The following is a 24,484-nucleotide window of genomic DNA, read 5'->3' as shown; positions in this document are numbered from 1 at the left end:
GTTCGTTCTTACACTGGTAGCAGACTTCATCGGGTTTCCCAAATCGCAGCTGAGGTATCGAGTCTGGTTCTCAGTCTCGTAGCTGCAGGTGAGCTGCGTCAGGCTCTGGGGAACCAAGAGAACACGTGTGTCAAACCACAGCAGTGGAAAAAACATCAGGGAAACAGAAATTCCCAAGATACGACCTGCAAGTTGTAGCTTTTCACTCTGTTTGCAGTTCTACTCACCTCATTATTGCGAGCAATTCCGCTGTAGTCAGCTTCAGGAGGCAGCACCACGTACAGCTCGGCTTCGTAAGCGCCTCCCTCGCCCTCGTTCTTGGCGTTAAAGGTCAAGGTCAGCGAGTTGTCGTCACCCAGGTAGACTTCCTTCCTGTCCCTGAGGAGCCAGACAGAGAGGTGATCACTAATGTGGCCAATTATCAGGTTAAACAGTGTCAGGACTGCTCGGACAAACAAGGGAATAATGAGGAAACAATGATATTCTTTGTTTGTGTTTGCTGGCAGTCGCAGTTGGCAATAAACTGTTAATGAAACTAATAATGTTCAGGCTTTTAAAACTATTTTGTTTAGAGCCGTGCTAATTATCTAATGGATCCATTTCACAAAGCTCCCCCAATTAAATTCAAACTTTTTCCAATGTGGTAATGAAGTCATACAGGACTGTGCAACACCTCCCTTTTCTTTCCTGCTCTCGCTGCCTGCACCTCTCTCTGCTCAGAACAATGAGAAACGCCATGTGCAGCGCCACACAGACGCTTTTAATTACAGCTCATGAAGCAAAGCAGGAGAGTGGAGCGAGGGAGGATTTCTGAAGCTGATCCTCTGCCGGCCCGACAGTCAACCTTCGTCTGATTCTCACTGGCAGTGCACTCTTTAAACCAAACAGAGGCCGAAAACTAGAAAACACCACAAAACCTTAAAGGTTCCCACAGGGACGCTCGGTCTGCAAGGTTATGTGCTTTGGCAGCGGAATAGAAGAATCAACAGTGCAGGAATGATGGATACGTTTTTTACTGAAATTCCATTAAATCATGCCCATCCCATCAGCTCCCCTAAAAGCTATTAGGCTTCAATAATTTGCAACAGAGCAGACGGAAACATCCAGTTTTTATTTTACCTGCACTAATCCCAATCTCTGGGAAAGACGCAACGCTCGCAGCAGGTTATTCTACGCGTGATGGATCAGACATACATTGAGAGAAATGGGGGCAGATGGTAGATAAATATAGGAATGTGAGATCGAAATGACAGAGCAGAGAAAGGGAGTATCAGGGAGGCTGTTATGTTTGAGGAAAATGCTAACAGATTGCTTGAATCAAAGTGTGGCGGGCCGAGCTCCCCTGACGGCTTCAGAAGCGAGGCGAGGTTGGGACTCGGCTCTCAGAGAGTTTACAAACCGATCCCTTCTCTTCTCTCTCTGTGTTTTCCTCTCTAGCTGTTTGTCGCGGGCACCTGTGGAGCAGAGCTGCGTCCTGTTTTCAGAGTGACGCTGCTGCAGCACTGGGGCTATTAACAGCCCCCCCCCCCCCCCCCCCTCTGCATTGCTAAACTTAACAAAAGCAACAGAACAACAAAAACAGATGTATTTATGCTTTTGCAATTTCCACGGTCCCATCTGTATAGAAAGAGGTGAAGAGTTCACCGTGATCACGTGGGCTGGGATTTTTAGGAATACATGAGGAAGTGAACAGACTCACCCTTGAACTGACAGCTTCAAGTCAGGAACACAGATATTGTCCTCTCCGCAGTCCAACAGAATCTGAGCCTAGGAGAATGAATTGGGGGAGATAAAAGTTAAGAGGGGCTGCAGACCCTGATGACCTGACTGTGGGTTCTGACTGAGAACAGCCTCCTTTCACATGTGAAAAAGATTACGCACACAAGATAAATCAGATGTGTGTTTAATGGTGACAACAGGATGTGTGTAGCAAGATGCGACATGTGGTACGATGACTAATGCATTCCGACCCCCGGCCTCCTGATAACCACCCACAACACACACCTGCACCGCACTCCCTCTTATTTACAACACATCATCCCTGCACGTCAAACAAAACAATGTCATGGCTCAGGGGGACAATGACAGAATCGGTGAGGTCATGCCAGACGCAGACACGCTGAACCCTGAGCCAGCTGTCCACGGCACAGACACACACACTCGCTCGCACTCGAGACGTAAGAGAAGGAGATGATGAACGGCGTCCGAGCCTGAGTCCTCGCTGGAGGACGCACTGAGCTGAGCCTAAAGCTGCCAGCTCTCCTCAGCGCCCCACATCACAGCGACGTGTGGCAGACCACGCTTCCACCACACGCTACGCCCCCCAGCGAACCACAGCGTATGATCATATGGAAAAGGGGAAGCCTGCATCCTAGAGGAACTTTCTGAGACACAGGATCTCTCTGTTGACCTGAATATCAGATGCGGAGGCTCAGAGATTACAGTGGAGGGAAAGACAAGGAAGAAAAAGAAACACTGGCGGATAAGTGGATCGACCGCTGAACGTGTGGCAGAGCGGCGGCGGGGGACGGCCCTGCGGATCGCTAAATTGCATCCCGCTGCGACTGTCACAGTGCGATGATGCTCATGACGATGAGGATAATAAATAGAAATGGAGGAGGAGATTAAAGAGAGCCGAACGCCCCCCTTGTCATTACACCATCCAGGGGCTCTAATTATGGACACCACGGTAACCACCACGCGAACATGGCCACATGTGCACCCGGGTCCATGCGCGTGTGCACAGGGCAAGAAAACAACATGCGCAGGCCCATCGCAGTTGATAAACAACATCACCACTGATATCGACATGTGACAAAATGAGGGCAAGCATCAGGCAGTGGAATCAACATGTTAACTTGCCAATAAGCGTGTGCCCATTAATCAAAGTCCCACTTATTTGGTCGGATGTTGTTATATTAAGAACAATGGGGGCTTTGAGGCCGTTTCAGCCATTTCAAATTTCCCAAAGATGTGACAACGACTGAGACCGTTTCTGCTTTTGCAACAAGCGCATCTCCTCTGAGAATCGAGGCAATTAATAGGCCGTCGTGATGCCATAACTCTCCATAGAAACATGTGGAATGCATCAAGAGAGAACGAGGCTGTGTCGAGCACATAAACCATATCTCATTCTCACTGCAGCTTGAAGAGAGTAAGACCTTGGCAGAGTCACGGAAATGTTACATGGCCGGCCACAGATTTTCTCACAGCATATGTGGAAATCAATAGGGCATCATGTGTCTGATCAAGGCCAGTGATATAATGGTCTGTTTATGCTCTGATACATTCACACATTCTACAGGAAGATTAATGAAATATGTTGGCAGCCGGACATTTCTCCCACTCCGGTTTTACACACACATACCAGATCCTGCTTGCACTCTTTTTGGGCAATTTAAGGCTGATGTTTTAGCTCAGGCTCATCTCAAGGTCTCGGTTCGGCAACAAACCACATCTGTTGGAGGCCCGACAGCTGTAAATATCTAGGAAGGGCATCGATGGTCGGGTTCAGTTCTGATCCAGCAGGAATGAGATAGAAAGAGACCAGGATTCAGAGAAGTTTTGAGATAGAGAGAACGGGCGGGGGTAAAAACTTTGCTGTTGCGTTTCCCAAATGCTCTGAGCCGGTGGCTGTTGCTGAGCTCACATATGGTGCACGCTGTGCCACAGCTGAAAGGATGCCCACATGTTGAGCCAGCTCCACTCGCTGCCTGAGGAGCCCCGGCGGACTACCAAAAGATTTCAACCAGATGGGAAAATAGCCCGGCTGTGCCCCACCCTGAAACATCCACCACCCCAGCTCTGGAATGACTCACCTACGTACCGTTACGCAGCCAGGCGGAATGAGGGCTGGTACAGGGAAACACTCCACCGTACATATGCCTCACATTTTCATTTTGGAAACCGATTTCCAGACAGTCTGGACCTGGTCCCAGTGGAGTGGTTCAGAATGCAGATTAAAAAGAACAGGCTGACTCTTTCATCAGGGACAGGAGCGAGTTGGTGAGTCGCTGGCAGGTGATGTGAGAAGGGATTACTCAACGTGACGGATATTCTTATCATCAGCTCAGAGAGCGTGAGTCTGAGCAATCAAAGAACCACATGTTCATTATCAGAGGAACACTGCTCCACTATATATGGTGATCCAAGTTTTGTGCATCACTCCTGGGTTCAGTTAAAAACGTGCTGGATAGAAGAGGGAGGGAATGTACCTTCTGCTCGATTACGTTGGTGGTCTGATAGTTGAGGATGGGACGCAGGCCGCGGGAGTCGGCCGCAGCGCTCGGATCCAAGCTGAAGTTCACGGCCACATAGATGGAGGAGAGCTTATCCCTGAAGTCCTTATCATCCTGCAGCCAAAGAAACACACAGATCAGGGTTTTAAGAAAAACAAAACTACCAGGAAAACAACCACAGCCATTGATTTATTTCACAGAATGTATAATCACATTCATTGAGGCTTTTTTATTAGCCAGAGAGGGGGCATACCCTTAGGTAGATCTTTGTGTGGTTGCAGACACGCTCGCCGTGGCGAACCCTCACACTTCTCTGGAGCGTGGGCAGCTGGGAGTCCAAGAACAGAGCCCTCTTCACGGCACCTTTCTGCTTGTGCTTATGACTGTCGAGCTGCACCTCCACCTGGAAATCTGGAACACATAACACACACAAATGAGCATTCATGGCGTGATGAATGTACTGGAGTACCCTAATGACAGCTTTAAAAAAAAGAAAAGAAAAGACCCCCATAAATACTCTGACCTCCATAAATACCCGAAAGCACTCACAGTGTAACTTTAACATAATCACACAGGGAACAGTTTGTTACAGAGGAAGGAGTCAGAGATGATAACGGGGGATTGTTGATAGAGAAAGAAACTGAGAGGCTGGATCGTTTAAGGTGGATCACAGTAGATATTAACCTACAGGTCGTTGTGGATTTAAAACATCACCAGTGTTTTTACCGGTGTTGCTATTATTTGACAGGTTTCTTCACTTGTAATAAAGAGCAAATGCAGGAAACTTCTTGGCTCACCTAGAACGTCTGGAAGGTGCTTCCCATCTGCCGATATGCAGAAACTCAGGTTGACACTGTTTTGGACGGAGGGGACAAGGACATGATGAGGGAAGCATATTCGTTTGATGGCAGAGATTCAGTATAAACAAAGCGCGCACAGAAGACACCTCACTTGCCCTCGCCTGTTCTCTCCACTTTCTCTCCTGCTCTACTTTTCCCGTGTCAGCTCCTTACATGGCTCACGTTACAAGACACGGGGCGTAATGGGAATACAATGATTAATATGAAAAAAATGCCAAATGCTCGGAGACATGCTGGCATCTGCATGCTTTCGCCGAGCCAGGCAGATAAATCGTCGCGTCTCCGTTTTCCACCCGGCGACCACGCCGCACACAAAGGAATAGCAGAGTTAAGAAGGGTGAAATTGGGCAACGACTCGGGTTACAGTGCTGACCAGTCAATGGCTGTCTATATAAGCCTGTAGCTCGCTCCCATGACATCAGCCGCACAACACTGTCCAAAAGCCTGCAACCCCCCCCCCCCCCCCCCCCCCCCCCCCCCCCCCAATCCCATAGTCCCTTTTACTAGTAAAGTAGCAGAAACTGGGAGAGTTGGGAAAACAAAAGCAGGAGTGTGTTGGGAAAAAAACCCAGGAAAGGGAAGAGAAGTGAAAAAACGAGACAGAAAGACACAAAGAATACAAGGACTCCATTTGAGTACAAACTTTGTGTACTCCTGTGTCAGCCTGTCTCTGCACAGCTGTGTGCGCACGCTCACACAGTCTACGTGTCCTGATGTTTCCCAGCTGTGTTCCACCACCAAACAATATCTCATTCAAAGCAACTCCGAAAAACCTTGCAGCCCCTCCCCTCCCACACTCTCTCCCATTATCCCCGCTGCTCTCCCTGCACCCCCACCCAAAAAACTCCTCATCACCAGGCAACGTAGCATAATCAAGACACATGTGTATACAAGAGTTTCCTTTATGGATCAGGATCTGGAGAAGGGGGGGGGGGGGGCAGACACATGAGCACAGTGTCAACCATGTTGAGCAGCGAGCAACAGTCATCTGTTTCCTCTCCCCTCTTCTGGAATCAAACACTGTGCACATTTGGGAGACGCCAAAAGACATGGGGCCGACAATGCTGCTATTCAGCAGGTTATTTCTCTGCGCCTCAACAGAAACATTGTGATATGAGGACATTTTGGAAATAGGTCAGATAAGAGCAAATGAATAACGTGACTGCCGATGGAAAGGATATTCCTTATCGGGGCTTCCTGCCAGGATAGCAGTGTTTGTGTATGGGGGGAAGCCGATCTTTTTGCAGTTGGATAAAACAAATACAGAGTGGTGGGTAGCGACCACTCACCAGGAAACAGGGACGCTGGTGTTTCCGCTGGTGACAATGCAGTTCTTCTCCTCAGGGTTGATCATGGTGGGGTAAACGGTCAGAGAGGCACTGGTGTTCACTATGGGGCGAGATCTGTGGGTAACGGAAAGGATGTGGATTGAAGGCTCGGTGGTCAAAGTGTTAATTTCCATATTTCCTGCATTTCCTACATTTTGGGAAACATGTCAATTCGCTTCCTGAGGGTGAGATGAGCAGATTGATGCCACGCTCTCATCCTGAACCCCATCACATCTGTTTTTAAACAGATTAATAATAATAGATACCATGTATAAATTAGAAAATGAGCTTTAAAGGTGCTGTTAAAACCAGGTTAGCTGTTTTCCCGTTTCTAGTCTTTATGCTAAGTTAAGATCCTCGTTTGGAAGCACAATGTTCATTTTCAGTGTAGAGAGGCAGTAAAGCATAGTTTAAATATATATTTCAATCAACATACCTATAGAGAACTGCTTTATCGACACCAAAAGCTCCAACGATGAGATCTGAGGAGACAAAAGAAAAGAATTAGAAAATTTACAAACAAAAAAAGGTAAAAAAAAAAGTCTATGATCGTCATAAAAAACTTCTAGAGTCCCTCACCAGGGTATCCATTCATGTCCAGGTCCTTAGCACCTCTGAGAGCGAATCCAAAGCTGGCGGGAATCATTCCAGCAGCCCACTGGCCGGTGATCACCTGAGATGGCTTTTCCCTGAGTCCTTCTGAGTATCCGTTAAAGATGTAGACCAGTCCCCGCCGGTCGTCCCCTCCGAACGGACAGCTAATGGCCACGTCTGCAAAAGCGCAAAAGTTCAGGAAACGTATTCGATTTTTAAATTTAGATTTCATGGATCTACCACATGTCTCTGATGTAAAGATCTTTGTTAAGATCTTTCTCCTGTGGAAAAATAATAATGGCAAAAGCCTGACCATTTCCTTTCAGTAAAAATGGATTCACATGCAAGAAGTTATATAAAAAAGCAAATGGATCATGATTCTAATTCGATTTATTTCATAAATTCAATCAGTCCCTCGTCATCCTCACCATTGAAACCATCCTGGTTCAGGTCTCCCAGTGGTGCAATGGTGCTGCCGAATCTCCCAAACGCCTCGGTGCCAGTGAGGTGCGGCAGCTGTAGCTCCAGGCTCAGGGGCCCACGCTGCAGGTAAACATAGACCCGGCCCATCTCCTCCAGGCGGCCGTCAGAGCCCCGCACCATGAACATGGGAGCTCCCACCAGCAGGTCGGCCATCCTGAAAAACCAGAGAGGAAGGTCACACAAACTCATTTAGGATCGGACACATGGTTCCAGCTGTAATGAGTTGTTGGTGGCATCCAATCTGGATTCAGTCGACTCATTGTTTCAGAGAGATACAGAGAGGGTGAGAAAAACAGGCCCAGGGACGACTCACCCGTCGCTGTTGATGTCAGTCGTTGCCACTGCGTAGCCGAAATATGACCCCATCTGAAAATAAAGGTGTTTCCTTGACTTTAGCGAATGAAAAGTTATTAACATCATAAAGAATAGTCACGGTGCTGTGATCTTCAGACGTGCTTTCTGCATTACTAGAATAAAGCAAAGCTGGAAGGAAACATAAAGGCCTGATGGGTTTTACAGGTTAGCCCCAGTTTGGTTCTGTGCTTGTTCCAGCTCTGTCATGAAAGTCACTGTAAAAAACTTTGTAGAAGCAGCGTGTACTGCAACAGATTCACTCCTGATTTTTATTTATCCAGCTGAGTAAATCATGATTGTTCGAACAAGCTCAGCGCTTCTCTATTCCCAGACTCATTTGTACAAAATTACATCTGCACGTTCCCCCCCCCCAAAAAAACCCGAGCTTCACAGCGAACCACGAAAGAGACCAAAGTCAAGCACAGAGAACGAGGCAAAGGAAATTAATTTTGCTTAAACCGACTCAACAAATTAAGAGCTCTCAGGAGGAGTTGAGCAAAGTAAATACAAAGGGAGTGAAGCATGGAGGAGATTTCTTAAAGGGGGAGAAGATAGAGGAGTTCTCAGACTCACCTGCTCGCCAGTGTAGTTAATCATGGCCTTCAGATCTGTACCATTCAGAATACACACCTGCGGGACAGCAGCCACATGTGGTGAACATCTTTTTTATTGGTTCTAATATAAGCACAGTCTCTGGTATGGAATTCGCTGCACAAATAATTCCCACTGTGATCACCCCACTAAGGCTGCTTTCAAACTTTTATTTTCCTGCATCGGTCCCAAGTCTAAAGCCCAGGTCTCCCATTCTAAAAGGACCAAAATGAAAGCCAAAACTGTGATGATGAAGCTTTCTTACCAAACCATAAAGCATGAGTCCTTTTGGAACACCGGCCACAAAATCTGAAAGGTGCACAGAGAGACGAAGCAAAGATTTAGGAGGGAAAATACACGGCACAGAATTCCTGTAGTGATGACATTTCCAGCTCAATAATCATGTAAAATACTGCAAATGACTTTGGTTTGTGTTTACTCCAACTGTAATATTTGCATTGCTGTGTAACTCCATATTTTATGGACTTACCTTCCACTTGATCGCCACTGAATTCCCCAACAGCAACAGAGTAGCCTGTAAAAGCAGAAGGAGCACCGAGGTCATCTTCAGCTTGCACGGCAAACAAGTTGAGGAGTACGTCAATATGCATTTATCTCTTACCCTGGTAGCTGTCGTCATGCTGGACCTGGACCTGTTTGGTCTGGATCTGGCCCTTCACAGACTGCATGAAATAACCTGGGTAGTACGCTTTGATAATGTCCTCCTTGGCTGCAGAAATCACCTGACCTAAAGTAAAAACAGAAAAACAGAACGTATGAATGTGAAAATAGACTTGAAAGGACATTTCGTGGATTGGATTTCCTGATTTTCAAAAGGTCGGTTAGTGTGCCAGACTTTACCTTGCCAGAAGTAGCTGCCCGGCCCGCCCAACACCACTTTGCCATCCTGAAAGATTAGAGAAAGAAATCCAGCAAATTACTATAATGAAATAAATACAAGATTGTCCTGGTATCTGTGATTAACCTCTATAAACAGAAGCTACATGTAAATATGAAGAATCTGTGGGCGAGGGACAAGTTTTTTGGGGTCGAAAGCCTTCTGGTTTTTGTTTTGAGTTTTGTTGCCTGCAGGTGCGAGCAAAAGAGCCGTTAATGGAGATTAGCCTTAATGTCATTTGGACCTAAAACACCTACGAAAAGTATGACTGTGTGTATTGTGAGAAGAAATGTTCGACTCATGTGATTAAAGAACCTAGTCGGACTGTAAAAAGTGATGCAGTCTTAGCCCAGATATCTGCTGTCAACACCAGAAGCCACAAAATATTGTCCGTTGCCCCCAGAGGCTTATTTGTCGCCAGACGATAGCCGATGGGCTCCGAGGTTGATGGTTCGCAAACAGGAAGATTGTTTTTACCTTTGTGAAGTCGGCGCTGAATCCTCCCTGACAGTACCCTTGTCCCCCAGCTTCACTGATCTCTGAAAGAAAAAAGATTGGAGCAATGCCCCATGAATTATTAAAAATGTTCTTATCAATCTCCCATGTAGAGGACAGCTGTCGATAATTCAGAGAGGAATCACTGATCAATGTTTAAGCTCAGATTTGAGGAGGTGACACGTTACCTGTGCGACAGGGAGCGTACTCCACGAATTTGGTGAAATTATGGACCGAGAGGTAGCAGGTTCCTGTAGCGTCAGAGTGGGGGGTGTCTTTTTCAGTCCGCCAAGAGTAGAGAGGGGCACAAGCCTGGGGTACACAGAGAGGAGGTGGAGAACGACGGGGAGGAAAGGAGGGAGGGAGGAGAAGTCATGATAAATAGGGTGAGCTTTTAGGTGGGTGATGTTTTTCCACTTGCAACAATACCCTGATGAACTCAGGAGGACACCCGGGCTGGGGTCAGTGGTACATCTGGAGCAAGGTAACTGATAACTCAACCCAGGTCACAACCAGGACCATCGGGCTAAACAACCGGCAGCTCTACTTTCATGTCATGGCGGGGCGTGGGGGGGGGGGGGGGGCACTAAACATTTCTTAATGATGAAAACTGTACAGTAGGTAGACGGTAACGTGAGATACAACTTTCTACAGAGGAGCGTACACATTCCTCCTGAGACGTCTGTTCAGGTAGGAGGTTTCCCACAGCCGTGTGTCAGAGAGCAGACTTCAATGAGAGTCCTTATCATAACAAGTGGGGAGCAGCAGTGGAACCGAAACCCTAGTCCTTCCCTTCCCAACCCCCAGAATCATCCCGGCGAGGGTCCCCTTACCAGGATTGTGTCACCGTGGGAACGCACGGTGGCGCCGAACCATTGGTGGGACTTGAAATCAACCTGTTGCTCTGTGTCCTGGAGTGAAATAGTGCGATCCCCTGCAGGAAAAAAGACACAAGGAAAATGACAATGAGTGATTTATAGCAGCTCTGATAAAACATGCATTCCTTCAGCTGGACGTTCAGTATCCTAATGCTGCCTTCCCCTCCCTCCCCGAGTCCTTGGAAACATCTGGACAGTTGGCAGAGAGCAGGCTGTAAAACCGAAGTTTGACGATTTTCCATGCAAAGATCAGAGTGAGAATTTGAACAGAACGGTATTTGCTACACTGCCACGGCGAAGCAGATAGGGAGTTTGGACTGGCCGAGCTTAACCCCGCTGACCCCTTACTCTGTTTGACCACCTGGCCACTTACACTGATCTCCCTCCTTGACCGTATGACAGCAGCAGGTGACGTGACAGATGGTCCGAGGAGTCGGTTTAAACGCAACTTTATTGGAAGACAGATGTTACATCTGTGCGGCAACGGAGAACGAAATCCAAACAAATTGATTTGGCAAGGATGTTACGTCCCACGCTGCACAGAGGGCTGACATTTCAGTTGGCATTTGTGAAGGAAGTGCAAATGTGAGGGCTGAGGAACCACTCCTCCCTGACCTTTGTGCAGTCCTCACACACGTTTCCCCTCTAGACTCCGGCAAACCACGGGTGTGTTGCAAAAGAGCAGGGCAGCATCTCCCAGGGCCTGATATATGCTGCAAGAGATCGTGACCTGCGTGGATGTGAAGAAAGCGGGCTGTGCGTCAGGCCTCCCCTCTCCATGACCGCCCGCCCCTGGTCTTTATTCCCAGCCAACTAGGCAGCCTGGAGCTGGGGGTGAAGGGGCTGCTCCTTGTCTTTATGGAAACAGCGGAGAGGCTGGGGTCCAAGGAAAACATACACACTCTGGCCTCAGCTTCCTCGTAGCAACCTCCCAGTAATCTCTGTTTAGACACACACTTCTCTCTCTCATTCCCTATTTTCACTTTCAACATTATCTCCGTCGTTCTACTCATTTTTCTTACACTATCTCGCCCAAGTCTCCATGTCCAAACAACGCTTTCCCTCCTTCTGCTTTCAGGGAGCTCGGCCTCCCCTCGCCCCAAGACGGTAAGCAGAGAGATTATAGTTTTTTAATAACCCGCCTGTATTTCTGCTTAATCTCCATGTCTGGGCTTTCCTGCTGAAGTTATTCATCGTGGTCCAACAGCAGCCGGCCCTGCCCCCAACGCGGTAAGTCCATGTGTGAAAACAAGTGCTTTAGCCATACAGGCAATAACATGAGCAGCGCTTCAAACGACTCCTTATAATCATGTTACCTTAACTAATCTACCTTAGCAGCGAGCTATACTTTCTCTTAAAGCATACACCTTTTTAATATTTTCCTAACTCAGGGGTCTTTGTTTGGATAAGGCCGATGTAAAGCTGCCGGTGAAAGGTAGAAGTTGAACAGTGACTGTGCCGATTTTAAGACTTTGCAGCGATGCAACCAAGACCGGCAGCAGAAACGTCATCTTGTGATTCATACTGAGTTATTAGTCATCTCACTATATAAAATCATGGGGGTGCATTGACGTAATCGCCCAAAGACGCTGAGCGAAGTTCTCACATGGCAGCATTAGTTCGGGCATTAGCTCTGTGTCACTCTAATGCAGCTGAAAAGCTCTGTTTGTTGTCTGAAGGCGGCCGACTGCAGTCACGTGAAAGGCTCTGGGATGGAAACAGAGAGGAGGGGAAGCCAGAGACGGGCCCACGACAACATGTCGTCAGACGGACGTCCCGTTGGGAGGCCGCTCGGCGCTGCGTGCCGATGTGACTCGGTGCCAGGGCCCAGTTTCCCGTGGGACACAGCAGAGGAGCGTGGGGGTCTGGACTGCATCCATACACTCACCCCCGCCTTTGAACTGTGTGTGAGAGGACAGCCATTAGCGGGGTTAGAGCCTCTCACAGTGAGTGTGTGTGTGTGTGTGTGTGTGTGTGTGTGTGTGTGTATTTTTGTGTGTGTCAGTGGGGAAAGAGACAAATGGCCAAATTCACTCATCACATCAGCCGCCCCTGTGGGAGTACTGACAGCAGGAGACCAGAGTGGGACAGAGCGGAGGAACAGGGCTCTGGTTCCCCCCCCCCTTCCCTCTGGCCTTCTTACCCTCCCTCCCTTCCTCCCATCCTGCATGTGCCCCTCTCACACCCTCCCTACCGCCCTCGCTACCCTCTCCTCCTCCTCCCAGATCCATAGACAGCCTCTTATCTCAATGGAAGAGGAAGTGGATGGGAGGGGGCCTCTGGCCACTTTGACCCAATTAGACCGGCTAATTAAGAGGGTCTGTGGCCTGCGGGTCAGAGCTCAAACACACCAACAGATACTGAGACCTACGACACCACTTTGTTTTAGCAATATATTAGATACCGATACTCCGGTGGAAGATAAAAGTAATGTAGCAGTACTCGTTTCTTCGAGCATCCAGCGTGGAAAAAGTTTTAAAAATATGTAACCGCCAGCATCATCATTTAATGTTATTTTTTTATTGCTCTTGCTTTTACTATCAGGACTGGCAAAGAGAACCGTCACAGCTACAGTAAATGAATTGCAGCAGTAAATATCATCCATTTAACAGCTGTTTGGCACTGGGCACATTTGCATGCAGATGTCCGTGTATTGAGTGTTCATCCGCTGTGCCACGATCCAGATGTTGGAACCAGCTCTGGCACTCTAATCAGCTGCTTCAAAGCCCTGAAAATATGAAGGACGCTGTCTGACAACCCGGGGGACTAACCTTCCCCGTGGGGCCGCGCTGCTCGCACATGACATCACTCCTCGTAGCCTCCAGCCAACGCCGAGGGATGCGCAGCACATTTTATGTTGCAAGGAAAACAGTGTAAAAAAAAAAAGGTATCAGGCAGCGGCGTCCAATGAAGGAACGCCGTTAAACCAGGCTTGTGAAACACTCAGTGGAATATTTCTCCCCACTGTACATTACGGATTGTAAATTTAAGTTGGCTCCTCGCAGCGCTAACTTTTGATTTCTCAGGAAAGACGCCAAAAGTGGTGCGGTTAATGTCCCCTTACGTGCGCGAGTGTGCGAGTATGTGTTTTCAGGGCATGTTCAATCTAAAAGACAGTTCCTACGAAGTCTTTGTACTTCCAATTGCCCCTTTCCTCACTTCACCATTGTTCAGACCAGGCTGACAGACGCCCTGTCAACACCCTGAAACAAGAATCTACTCATTAGACCCTCACGCACTTCCTCATGTTCCCCAAAACTACTTTACCTACATCCGACCCAACTGGATCCTTTTTGTCAGCTGCTTCACCAGGTTGTCTCTTTGTCTGACATATTTGTTTATTGCTCGCTTATCTCACTATAGTTCCTGGGCAGAGGCAAGACAAACACGACCTGGAGGAAGGAAGGAGTACCCATCAAAAAAAAACCTTCAACAGCCCATTATCCTTTTCATCCCCAAAAAAGCAGACACAAACAGGAAGACAGGATCATCCCGAGTCCAGGAGCCATGTAGCCAACAACAGATCAGTGGAGTGGAACACTGACGCCTGATCCAGGTCTGCTGCTGACAAAAGGAGCCGAAGGGAAATGCTCCGATGGCTTCAGAAGTGAACAGAGCAGCGGAAAACAAAGCTCAGCCATTTCAAGAGGGTTCAAACACCATCTTCAGTTTCTAACCCTCTCAAGGGACCATGTAATGAGACTGTATCCGGGTCTTATCAGTTGGATCAGAAGTCACAAAGAAAGCATTTGTGTGGTATTTGTCCTGAAGCACAATTAGAGTTAAATATAACGTTTTTATTTCCCAGTGGCCTTAAAAATCCCCAAAGGTCACAACTCCCCGACACCACATGGATGCACTTTTTGTCTGCGTGTCAAACAAGAGACTTACCTTTCGTGTCAAAGTCAATGGTGTGACAATCTGTTTGGTTGAGGATCCATGGACAGTAGAATACAGATCCTCCTTCTGTCACATTGACCTGCCTCGTGTTGGCCTTGGGAGCTCCTATCACCACGCTTGCACTGTGAGGGAAGAGACACAAAGAGACAACGTGCTGTGAATCAAACATTACAACACAAACCCGGCGCTTATAAACCTGAGTCTCTTTAAGAAACCATTGCTCAGCTTTGTTAGTTCTTAGCCTGGCCTCAATTAAAACATGCTTTCCACTCAACAGCTTCAAACATGATGCAGTTTGCACATTTTCCTGCTCAGCGAGCTTCATTGGGACTCAGGAGCCAAACATTACTGCAGCAAACAATGAACTGCGCCTCTGACATGTTGTGCACGGTTTATTCACAGACACACTCAGTGCAGTGGAGTGCAGTCGGACACACATGGAGAAACTCTTGCACAGTCACACATGCAGCCCCTGTGGGGCAGATTCAATAGGAAAACAAGAAAGCAGACGGGCTAAGTGGAGTCACACTCTTGTTTCTACAGCTGTCACACTAAACATCCATGTCCTTGGAGCTGCTCTGTTACAGCTACAGGAAGGGCAACCAACCATTTCAACAGACAGGCGAACCAGTGAGGTTACAGGTGCGTTTCAAGACTAAAAACATGGATGTACTTCACAGATGAAAGAGAGGAAGGCAGACAGCGATTATACATTGATGTTGGGTATGGTTAAATCCCCCAGTGGATAATTTGACTGGAGCGGATTTTTTTTGCCATTACCTCATTCTGGAACCACTTGACCTGACAAGCATCACAGATACAGTCGCTGGCACTGATGTGGGTAAAGGAGGCATGGAACCATTGAGACCAGAGATCGTCTAGGGGCCTCCAAGACAGGAAGAGCACACCCTTTCCTGTCCCAGATCTTCCAATAGGGCATAAAAGTTTACATTTCGGCTAGTTAGCATCCCGCCCCCAAGGGTGATTACCCAGCAGTGTCCAGAGGAAGATGAACGAGCCAACATGAGTCCAACAATTAAACCGTGCAAATCCAAGGCCTCCTAATCCACAATAGTTAATCCCACTGAACCAATCTATTACCTCGTATGACAAGACATCATGAGATGGCTTGTGGAAATAAAATGTTACAACAATGGCCCAGGGTGCGTTGGTGGTCCGGACAAAGCTCTCACATCATCGCAGCATCCACGGTTTGTAAACCACACATCTGTGGGAGAACAAAGGCCCCAGAGACGAAGGTATTAGTTTAATATTACCCCGTCACCGTGGCCTCAATACCTCAGGAGAGATACAGTCTGATGCCAATTCCAAATGTGGAACAGAAACTCCTGGTTTGTGTTGGAAGGGAGGAAGAGAAACAAACCGGTCTCACTTGGAAAGCAACAGACAGTGTCCCCCCTTTTTATTTCTGACCACATGTGCAGACGCATGCAGGAATATCCCAGCGGAGCAGCGGCGCTCCACCTGTGCGATAATCTAAATCACAGAGAGGCTTCCTTCAGCTCCGGATCTTCTTCTTTCTATCCCTGAACGTTCATGCACAAATATCCAGGCAGACAATAAATATTCAACAAATCAACAGACCACACTCTTAAAACGCTCATCACCCAGAAGCTCACAATATAATATATTTGAAGATGAATTTGCGACATTTGATTCAGCTGATGTTTCCATGGTGAAATTCAAAAATCATCTGAGGGCAAGCACATTTACGCAATAAACAGCATGTTCACAATAAAAAGGCCGAGGAAATTGGAGGCCGCAGCATCTTTTGTTTAATCTGATCTGAACGGAGGCCAGACAGAGTTGGCCATGGCGGCTTTTCAAAAAAAGAAGAAAGACAGGAAATAACCAAACAAGCGGATTGCGCTTTAATCAGCGACTCTGCGGTCGAGGCAGATTTTCACTACCTTGCACAGACAAATGCAGATGTGGGGAGACACGGTCACACACAAACGTGCGTAGATAGCGATCTGAAAGTGCTGTGAATGTGGAGGAATTAGCATTTAATGGGTCTCTATCTGGTGAGGATCAGTCGAGTTCTAGCTGGCATCCCCCCCACCCACCCCTTCTCCTTATCTGCTGGACTGAAAAGGTAGAAGCTTTAGTATCATTAGCATTTAATGAAGCTCTAACTGCAGTCGACTGAGTGCTGCATAACAAATTCCTTTGTAAAAGTAAGGCCTCCGGGGCTGGGTATGCAAATATATGTAATTAGAAGGGGGTGAGAAATACTCAGCTGTTCAGCTGAAGGACAGACGTGCTCGTCGGGTCGAGAACCAAGTGGGTCTCTAGACAAAAGGCTGTTGATGGTGGGAGTGAAATCAGCACCATCGCAGGTTTGATAGGGATCACGGCGGGGATAAGGAAAGCCTTGCTGACAGATGTAGCTCAGTGTGTATATGGAAAGGAATGGAAAGCCTCTTCTGATTCTCTCAGACACACCAATACTCCAGCGCTGCTCACGGGAATGTTTTGGCTACGGGAGAATCATACAAATCTCTTCTGCATCTGTACGACTGCATACATTTGAAAACGCATATCGATTCTGCTACTTATAGTTTGGAAACGCTGCCATGCCCCATTTCAGATTGTTGAAAACGATTACATATCTTTGGTCACGACGTAGCCTTCGCTGATTCGTCAGGCTCCTATCACATGACCACATGACCCACAACTGGCATTAGCCTCGGCCACCAGTGTAGAACATAATGTGGACACTCAATTACAAGCACTGTTGTCTTTGCTAACAGCTGTTGTACTGTTAAAATTCTGCATTTTACAAGGATGCAGCAGTAATTCCTGTGTACAGCAGCATGTGCAGTGTATGTGAGGGGTCATGTGATGTGCGTTTTTCAGGCGTGTTAGCATGGACGGGAATTCAAACTTATATGGAGACAAGATTCTCCTGCGAACAGAGATTGTTTTAGTTTGAAAACCTCCTATTCAAACATAGTGGCTGTGGCCTGCTAGTGTCTGACACTTTACTCAATACTTCAGCACTGCTCACTGAAATGTTTTTGGCTGCTTGGGCTCGGTTGTCATGTTGCAACGGACAAATAGCAAATGCATTACCCAATACACTTGAGCAATATCCTTCCAGAGGGGGAGTATGAGAAGCATTAGTGGCTTCACCATGTCTCGCACGGTCGACCCCACCAGCTGCCGTTCAGCAGCCACTAATGACCTCCACCACCCGGCTCACAATTAAACATTAATTAAGATACAGTAAGTGACTTGGGCTGCGAGTGAGGAATGTGTAAACAACAGTGGAGGACTGGGGTTTTTTTTCCTTCTTATTTGAAGCTCAGGCAATCAAGAGGACGAAATCCCTCAGCGCACCATAATTGCCAGACTCTCACCATATTTTATGTGGACTTGAGAAATTAGGGCCGATGCAGAGCACTGGAACTTGCTGATGTGACGCTATGTTGAGTGGCCAAGGCTAATACAGTTTATGATGAGGTTACAGGAGGGGGCAAATTCTTCTGTTACCCCCTCCTGTTCATACCCACACACACACACCACTCCCTCGACGCCCCCATTCCACATTTAATTGTCTTCCACCCAGCTGCAAAAGCTGATGTCACTTGAACACTATTATAAATGTTTCACGCTAGAAAGAGAGGGGGGGGGGGGGAAATCACATGCACATTTGTTCAGCCTGCCAGTGCTGGCTACAGTCACCATCTGCAGTCGTAAACACAGCTCAGCGAACGATACGGCACAGGCGCAGAGGGAAACGGCTGGGGGGAAATACCCGAGTAGTGGCCGTCAATCCTCCGAAACACCTAAGTAAAAACATGTATGCTGACCCATGGAGTTTACACGGAGCTATCAACACATGCTTAAACACTGAAGTGGTTCCATATCAGTGAAAGGAACTCGGATGCAGGGACCTGATAGGAGCCACGGGCAGCTCTTGACCTTCACCGCGCCCATTCCTGCAGAGGAGAGGACGCCGGAATAAAGCCAAATACCCCCCCCCCCCCCCGTTTGACTCTGAGGAATCACTTAAGCAACAAAATTATAGGACACCTGGATCGCTGAGAGTGGAAATGTGGAGCTGAACGGTGATTTGACATGTTCAGCAAATTAATGGACGGCTTGATGCTGCAGGATGACATCATCCAACAGCGGCAATATTGACTTTTCAAAGCCTGCGTGGGCACTTAGAGTGAGATCAGCTGAAAGACAGAAATGAGAAGTGCAAGTGGTATGTGATGACTTATTCTAGACCACATGGAGCCACACCAACAGTCGCATGTCCTCCCAGAGCCAAGGCCAGACAGGAGCTGTTTGATTCCGTACGGCTGCCATATGGACGCTCGTCTGCTCACACACACACACACACGTGTTCTCTGTGCTGCTGTCCAGGAGACAGAAGATGATGAGAGTAGCAGTGCCTGCTGGGATGGCGTGTGCTGACTACAGACGGTCTACTGTGCTGAGCTGAAGCCACATTTTCAGATGGTACTGTATGTCACAGAGAAGGATCTGTATATGTTGCTCCTCAGGCCTGGAGCAAGTCACGTGTCTTAGAACAATTTATAGATTTGAATTCCCACAGGCCAGGGGCGGGTTTTAAAAAGGAGATTTGAATCAGCATCAATCAACAGATAAAACGTTGAATCTAATATAAATCTACATTCCCTCAGTATCTAGAGTTAGGGCAACAGGTGGCTTGCAAAATAAAAGTGCTGCTAGCCTGGTTCGCCAAATACCGTGGTTTATCGTCACACAGTTTTGACGTGAGGATTTTACATGACTCTGCAGCGGGGGTTCGGAGTTTGGTAAATGAATTAGAAAGTCGAGACCCTGCGGATTCTGCACTCGTTGTTTTTCCAACCTTTCAGCAAGTAACAGTCCTTTTTATACGTGTATTATATCATCGCATGTTTTACAGCTAATGTGTGAAAACCAGCAGCAGCTTTGTCAAAACCAACATGTCACTAAGAAAAGAGCAAGTGTAAAAAAAATGAAGCATCCTCCTGCTGCTGTAGAATGACTTGTTTCTATGTGTTTTCTCATACAGAACTTCTCCCCCACCCCTTCACACCCCAGCCTCCCTAAAATCCTCCTGCAGGGAGTTTAACTGCCGGTGGTTCACACCTCCCTCCACAATGCCCACGTCAGGGGGTCCGTACCTCTCACCTCCGTATAGAGAGGCCGTTGTATTAAATGTGCTGGTGGGGGGTTGACGCAGCTGTTGAGACGCTTTGTCTGTGCACCCAGAATCCCCAGCCACACCCACACATGCATGCATACAAACACACATTCATGGAGGTTACTTCCAATTTCCATCTCAAATATGAGAAGTGATGCAAATTTGAATCTCAGCCAGTAGTGCGCCACTGGACCATGGCGTCATACGCTTACTGGTGTATAAAGAAAAGCCTTTATCAAGTTACCGTGGATGTGAGTCATTTTCTGACCTGGGGTTAAAGCAAACCAGGCCTTCTGGCAGTCATAGATTAAATCTAGCAAAGTATGAGTCAGGACGACCCTGACCGATGGGCCACTCCATTCCAAAGTAGACATGACGTCCTGCGGGCATTCCCAACCCAGCACTGCACTGATGTGACAGCAGGGTTCACAAGCCCTTTAAACACACTGTCACCATCCACACTGACGTCTTCTTCAGGCAAAACCCACACAGTCTCTTTATTTAAAACCGGTAACAGTTAGACAGGCACTCCATGTTTGAGACAGACGCAGTATAGCCATTCTAAGTTTATCCTCACTGACCTTTACAGCAACAGACACTAATGTTCCCAACCTACAGGCTTCTCAAACCCGTCAGGGCGGCACACAAAGTATGACAACAGATAATTAAAGCAGCTTTTCACAAGGCCAATAAATTACGAAAGAATCTTTATTGAAGTTCCTCCAATTAAAAACAGTCAACAATTGCTGCCATCAGACAAAGAGCCCTATTGTCTGCACACATAGAACCTGGATGAAGCAAAGCTCGTCCAAATATACAAGCTGCGCCCCTGCAGCTCGGACACTTCAGGGGTCTGATCTTAGACAAAGGTCCCAGGAAAAGGACACCAATGAAAACAATAAGAGAAACGAGACTGATCATATATGGAGAGGGAACTCGGTGTTGACACAGAGAAAACACACGGCTGCTTTAGTGGCCAAAGGAGACCCCAGTCCCAATGTCAATGTTAGTTCAACTCTAACCCTGTTTGAGAGGGTAAACTTCAGGAGGGTGACCTACATGGACCGGCTGACCTCAGCATGTGCTCGTCATGGCCCAACCATCCGTGACTTAATGCACATCAGAGACATGTCGGTCCAAGACGTGCGTGGACTGGAACATGTAACTCTCTCCATCAGACCATCCTCCATCATTTCACAGTGATGTAGATAGAAAAGTCAAAGGGTGTTTAAATGTAAGTTATAACAAAATACTGGGGGAGCTTTGAGGCATATTTCATAACAACATAACCGCCTTCACTTGTCAGAAGCTGCCTCATCCTCTCATACACACCAGGCGAGGTCTGTTATTATTTACAGCCCCCGACCTTTGACCCTTTCTATCTCGGCATGATCCGCTCCCTCATCCCTGCCTGGCACCGGAGAAAGTCATGGCAGAGTCAGTCAGTGTTTGATTATGAAGCGTTTGAAGGGAGACGGAGCTCTCCCCTCAACGCAGGGGAGGGTGTGAGTGACTGTTGACTTTAAGCAGCTCATCATCTCTCAATGTGGAATAACACACACACACGAGAGGGGACCATATATCCTCTTGCCCTTCCTGTGTGCTTCTGACAGGGGCCGTCACGCGGTTCACAGACACTGTCCTCGGGCGTTCTTCCACGGTGGGCCGTCTGCCAGTGTCCAAACTTAATTTTATTACGCCGGGCCGAAGGGCACGACAGACCCACACATACAAACTCAGTTGTCAGAGATGAATGTCAAAGCGGGAGAGAGGGGGCCTTTGTGTTTGCAGGCAGAGCCATTTATGGATGAGGGGAAAGTATATTTTCCTCCCTTGTCTCTGCATCTATATCTACCATCAGTCTCATTTCTGTAAAACAACACTGCGGTCTAACCTGTGATCTAGACAACAGTGTTTTTACTCACGGGGTCGGAGCCAAGCTCACAGCAGCTCATAAACTCCCTCAAACTGACCTCACCCTGGGATTCCAGCTACTCCCCCACCTCCCCGTGCATGTCTCCAAAGCGTGGGTCATGATGATGTGACGGCAAAAACCCGCAGATAACAGAAACTCATCTCAGGACTCCACCGATAGGTTTTCTAGGAAGCTGTGGATGAAAAGTGTCACGTACAAGCGGTGTGCAGATAAAGCCATGATTCACCTTCTGAAATCGGCTCTCTCGTTCTTTGTTTTGTTTGACACTTGACTTCTGAATACATATCATCCACAGGGAAATTACAGGGCAGGACGCTACATTTAGACGCTGTTCCTAGTCTGCACATACAAACCATTGTCTCATCTCCTCCTGTGTAAGTGTAGAAAAGTTCACATTATGTCATTAGCAAGACGAGGTCCACTCCGCCTCATGCTTAATGGGACAAAGAGAGATGATGGGGTAGTGGGGGTGGCGGTGGTCGAGGGGAACGATGAATTAAAAAGCTCTGCAGAATGACATCAGCATGGGAGGAAGTGAGGAGGGGGATGTTGGAGAGAAAAGTGGGGTCCACGCATACGAGCCCCACATACTAAATCATACCGCTCTCTCCTGAAGGCCCAGCTTCTCAGGCAAGAGACATGAAGAGCAATGGCTGCAGGCTTTTAAAGAGACAGTGGGGGCCAGGGGGAAGAGGGGGGGAAATCTCCCCATGTCTGAGAGGCTGTCGTCCAGGGAAGCAGGGAGGAGAAGCAGGGGAAACCAGAGCTGCTGCTGGCGGCCCACTCGGCACAAAGCCCTTTCTCAAAGCCCAGCATGCTGGCTGGTTAAACGGTGGGCCGGAGACACCGTTAGAGCTCGGCAGACGGGGTCTCAGCCAGGAAGTCTGATCGTGTCTGAGAGAAACCTTGACTGCGGCCGCATAACCTTTTCTTAATGATTATTACGATTACAGGGTTGGGTCCACAGCCCACCAGAGTCTACACAAATGCAAATCTGTCAGGGACTGGGTTAACCCATGCCTTGCTTTTTTTTCCCTGTATCCCAGCTCGTACAAAGACAACATGCTCCCAGGACAGTCAACATGTCCCACACTATTATATTCTCCTCAGACAGCCGGGGTATTAGACCTGACCACAGGCATGTCACGCATGATATAAAGTCCAAAAACCGACTGGTGCCAAAATCTCCTGAGGAAGAATGCTGGGATTGTAGCAGCATACTGAGTGTTACAGGGATCCCATCTCCACTGAGCCAGAAAGCATCACAATCAGCAGCAACGTCTCATTCCAGTAAGATGTGACTGCTGTGGGTTACAGTCAAGGGGCGAGCGAGGGGAAGATTAAGAGGTCAGAATTATGTCGTTTTCGAAAATTGGATTAGGATTTGAGGGGGCCATTCCAAAAGCTTCTTTAACTTCTTCCTTTACTGTGATGAAACAGACACTCTTTTCTATTGGCATTACCCCGGCTTTCATGTAGGAGTCCTTCAGAACATAAATGCAATTTCCTCAATATATCCAATTACAGTGGGTTACACTCCCTGTGCGCTGTGCGTAAAGAATGCGTCCAAAAGGCAGAGTAAACACTCAAAACCCTGATTTACTGTCCGAGTGAAAAGACCATCTCGTCCTTTTCCTATTGGAAACTTGCTCTGTAACTTTAACAGGGGGGGATTTGTAGATGTTCTGCAGTTTGGCATAAACCCTCCGATATGGAAAGTTTCACATTTATGTACAACCGGGTCCGAGGAGCCCAGATGGATTCATAAACAAATGTCTTCTGTTGGAGCTCGATGCTGAAACACTCTTCTTACAAGGAACCTTTACATTAGTTGTGCGTAAAAGACACTCACCTGGAGGAATCGGCCAAATAAAAGTCCACAGCATATCCGAAGTAGCTCCCTGGAGCACCGCTGTAAACAGCTGGATTCTCCACGTCCAAGTTGAACGCGTCGCAGACAGAGAGAGTGAGCGAGAGCCCGACGATACAAAGGAGCGAGCGGGAGAGACGCGCCGCCATCCTCGGCGTCTTTGCGCAAAACCGTTCCAATCCCATTTCTGCGAATAAATTAAATCCACTAAAAGTTTGCTTTGTAAAACAAAAAATTGGGTGGGGGGTAAGGTCCCAGTGTCCGCGCTCTGGAGTCCACAGATCAGGCCTGAGAACAGTGGTGGAGTGTGACTACAAACTGCATCCCTGTGACTCTGGCCAGTGTCTCATTAACGCTCCGTCAGCTCCTCTGTGCGTCCTCACTCTGCCTCTGGCTCTGTGCGTCTCGCAGGGCGCACGCCTCCTCTGCTCCCCTCATCATGATACACGGAGCAGGGAGTTCCCACAGCCGTGACAAAGTTTGGGGAGAGGAGGAGCCTGTGATTCCCTGAAAGGATAAAAAAAAAAAAAAAAACTTTGAAGAGGGCTCTTCTCATCCATTATCTCAGACTGTGTGTGTGTGTTTACTAAACGAGGTGAAAAACATTTGCAGTTTTGATTTCCAAGGCTTTCTTATCTGCAACACTGAGATTATTAACCAAAGGAAAACATTGGATCCATAACCCTTCTTTTGCTTTTATCTCACAGTTATCTTGACCCTCCCTCTGAGAATGAGTGGTGTCAGAGAGGGCAGCTTTATAGGTGATGGAAAGTTCATGTGGAGATTCAATGAATCTCCACATGTCCAACCAATAGCTGTTTAAAAGCCTCTGCTGTCCATGGTTTGATAATCGTGTGCATCTCTCTCCCTT

General features: G+C 47.7%; 1 protein-coding gene across 1 annotated transcript in view; it reads right to left on the bottom strand.

The window, feature by feature from the left end:
- The window catches only part of itga5 (integrin, alpha 5 (fibronectin receptor, alpha polypeptide)), a 32,269-nt gene extending 8,237 nt beyond the window's left edge, over nt 1-24,032 (bottom strand). Inside the window, exons 1-21 of the mRNA XM_034590201.1 lie at nt 23,596-24,032; nt 14,611-14,741; nt 10,675-10,775; nt 10,030-10,153; nt 9,824-9,885; nt 9,310-9,355; nt 9,071-9,196; nt 8,939-8,983; nt 8,714-8,757; nt 8,431-8,487; nt 7,817-7,869; nt 7,449-7,657; nt 7,006-7,197; nt 6,863-6,908; nt 6,388-6,501; nt 5,036-5,091; nt 4,492-4,649; nt 4,215-4,352; nt 1,700-1,767; nt 228-378; nt 13-105 (exon numbers count right to left, since the gene is read on the bottom strand). Coding sequence (XP_034446092.1) covers nt 13-105; nt 228-378; nt 1,700-1,767; nt 4,215-4,352; nt 4,492-4,649; nt 5,036-5,091; nt 6,388-6,501; nt 6,863-6,908; nt 7,006-7,197; nt 7,449-7,657; nt 7,817-7,869; nt 8,431-8,487; nt 8,714-8,757; nt 8,939-8,983; nt 9,071-9,196; nt 9,310-9,355; nt 9,824-9,885; nt 10,030-10,153; nt 10,675-10,775; nt 14,611-14,741; nt 23,596-23,798 — 2,217 coding nt within the window. The 5' untranslated portion in view covers nt 23,799-24,032. The remainder of the gene's footprint in view (nt 1-12; nt 106-227; nt 379-1,699; nt 1,768-4,214; nt 4,353-4,491; nt 4,650-5,035; nt 5,092-6,387; nt 6,502-6,862; nt 6,909-7,005; nt 7,198-7,448; nt 7,658-7,816; nt 7,870-8,430; nt 8,488-8,713; nt 8,758-8,938; nt 8,984-9,070; nt 9,197-9,309; nt 9,356-9,823; nt 9,886-10,029; nt 10,154-10,674; nt 10,776-14,610; nt 14,742-23,595) is intronic.
- Between the last annotated feature and the right edge of the window lie 452 nt (nt 24,033-24,484).

This window comes from Hippoglossus hippoglossus, chromosome 7, assembly GCF_009819705.1.
Source record: "Hippoglossus hippoglossus isolate fHipHip1 chromosome 7, fHipHip1.pri, whole genome shotgun sequence".
Classification (NCBI taxonomy): Eukaryota; Metazoa; Chordata; class Actinopteri; order Pleuronectiformes; family Pleuronectidae; genus Hippoglossus; species Hippoglossus hippoglossus.
Note: the sequence above shows the minus strand (reverse complement) of the source record. Positions and strands in the feature narration are given on the sequence as shown.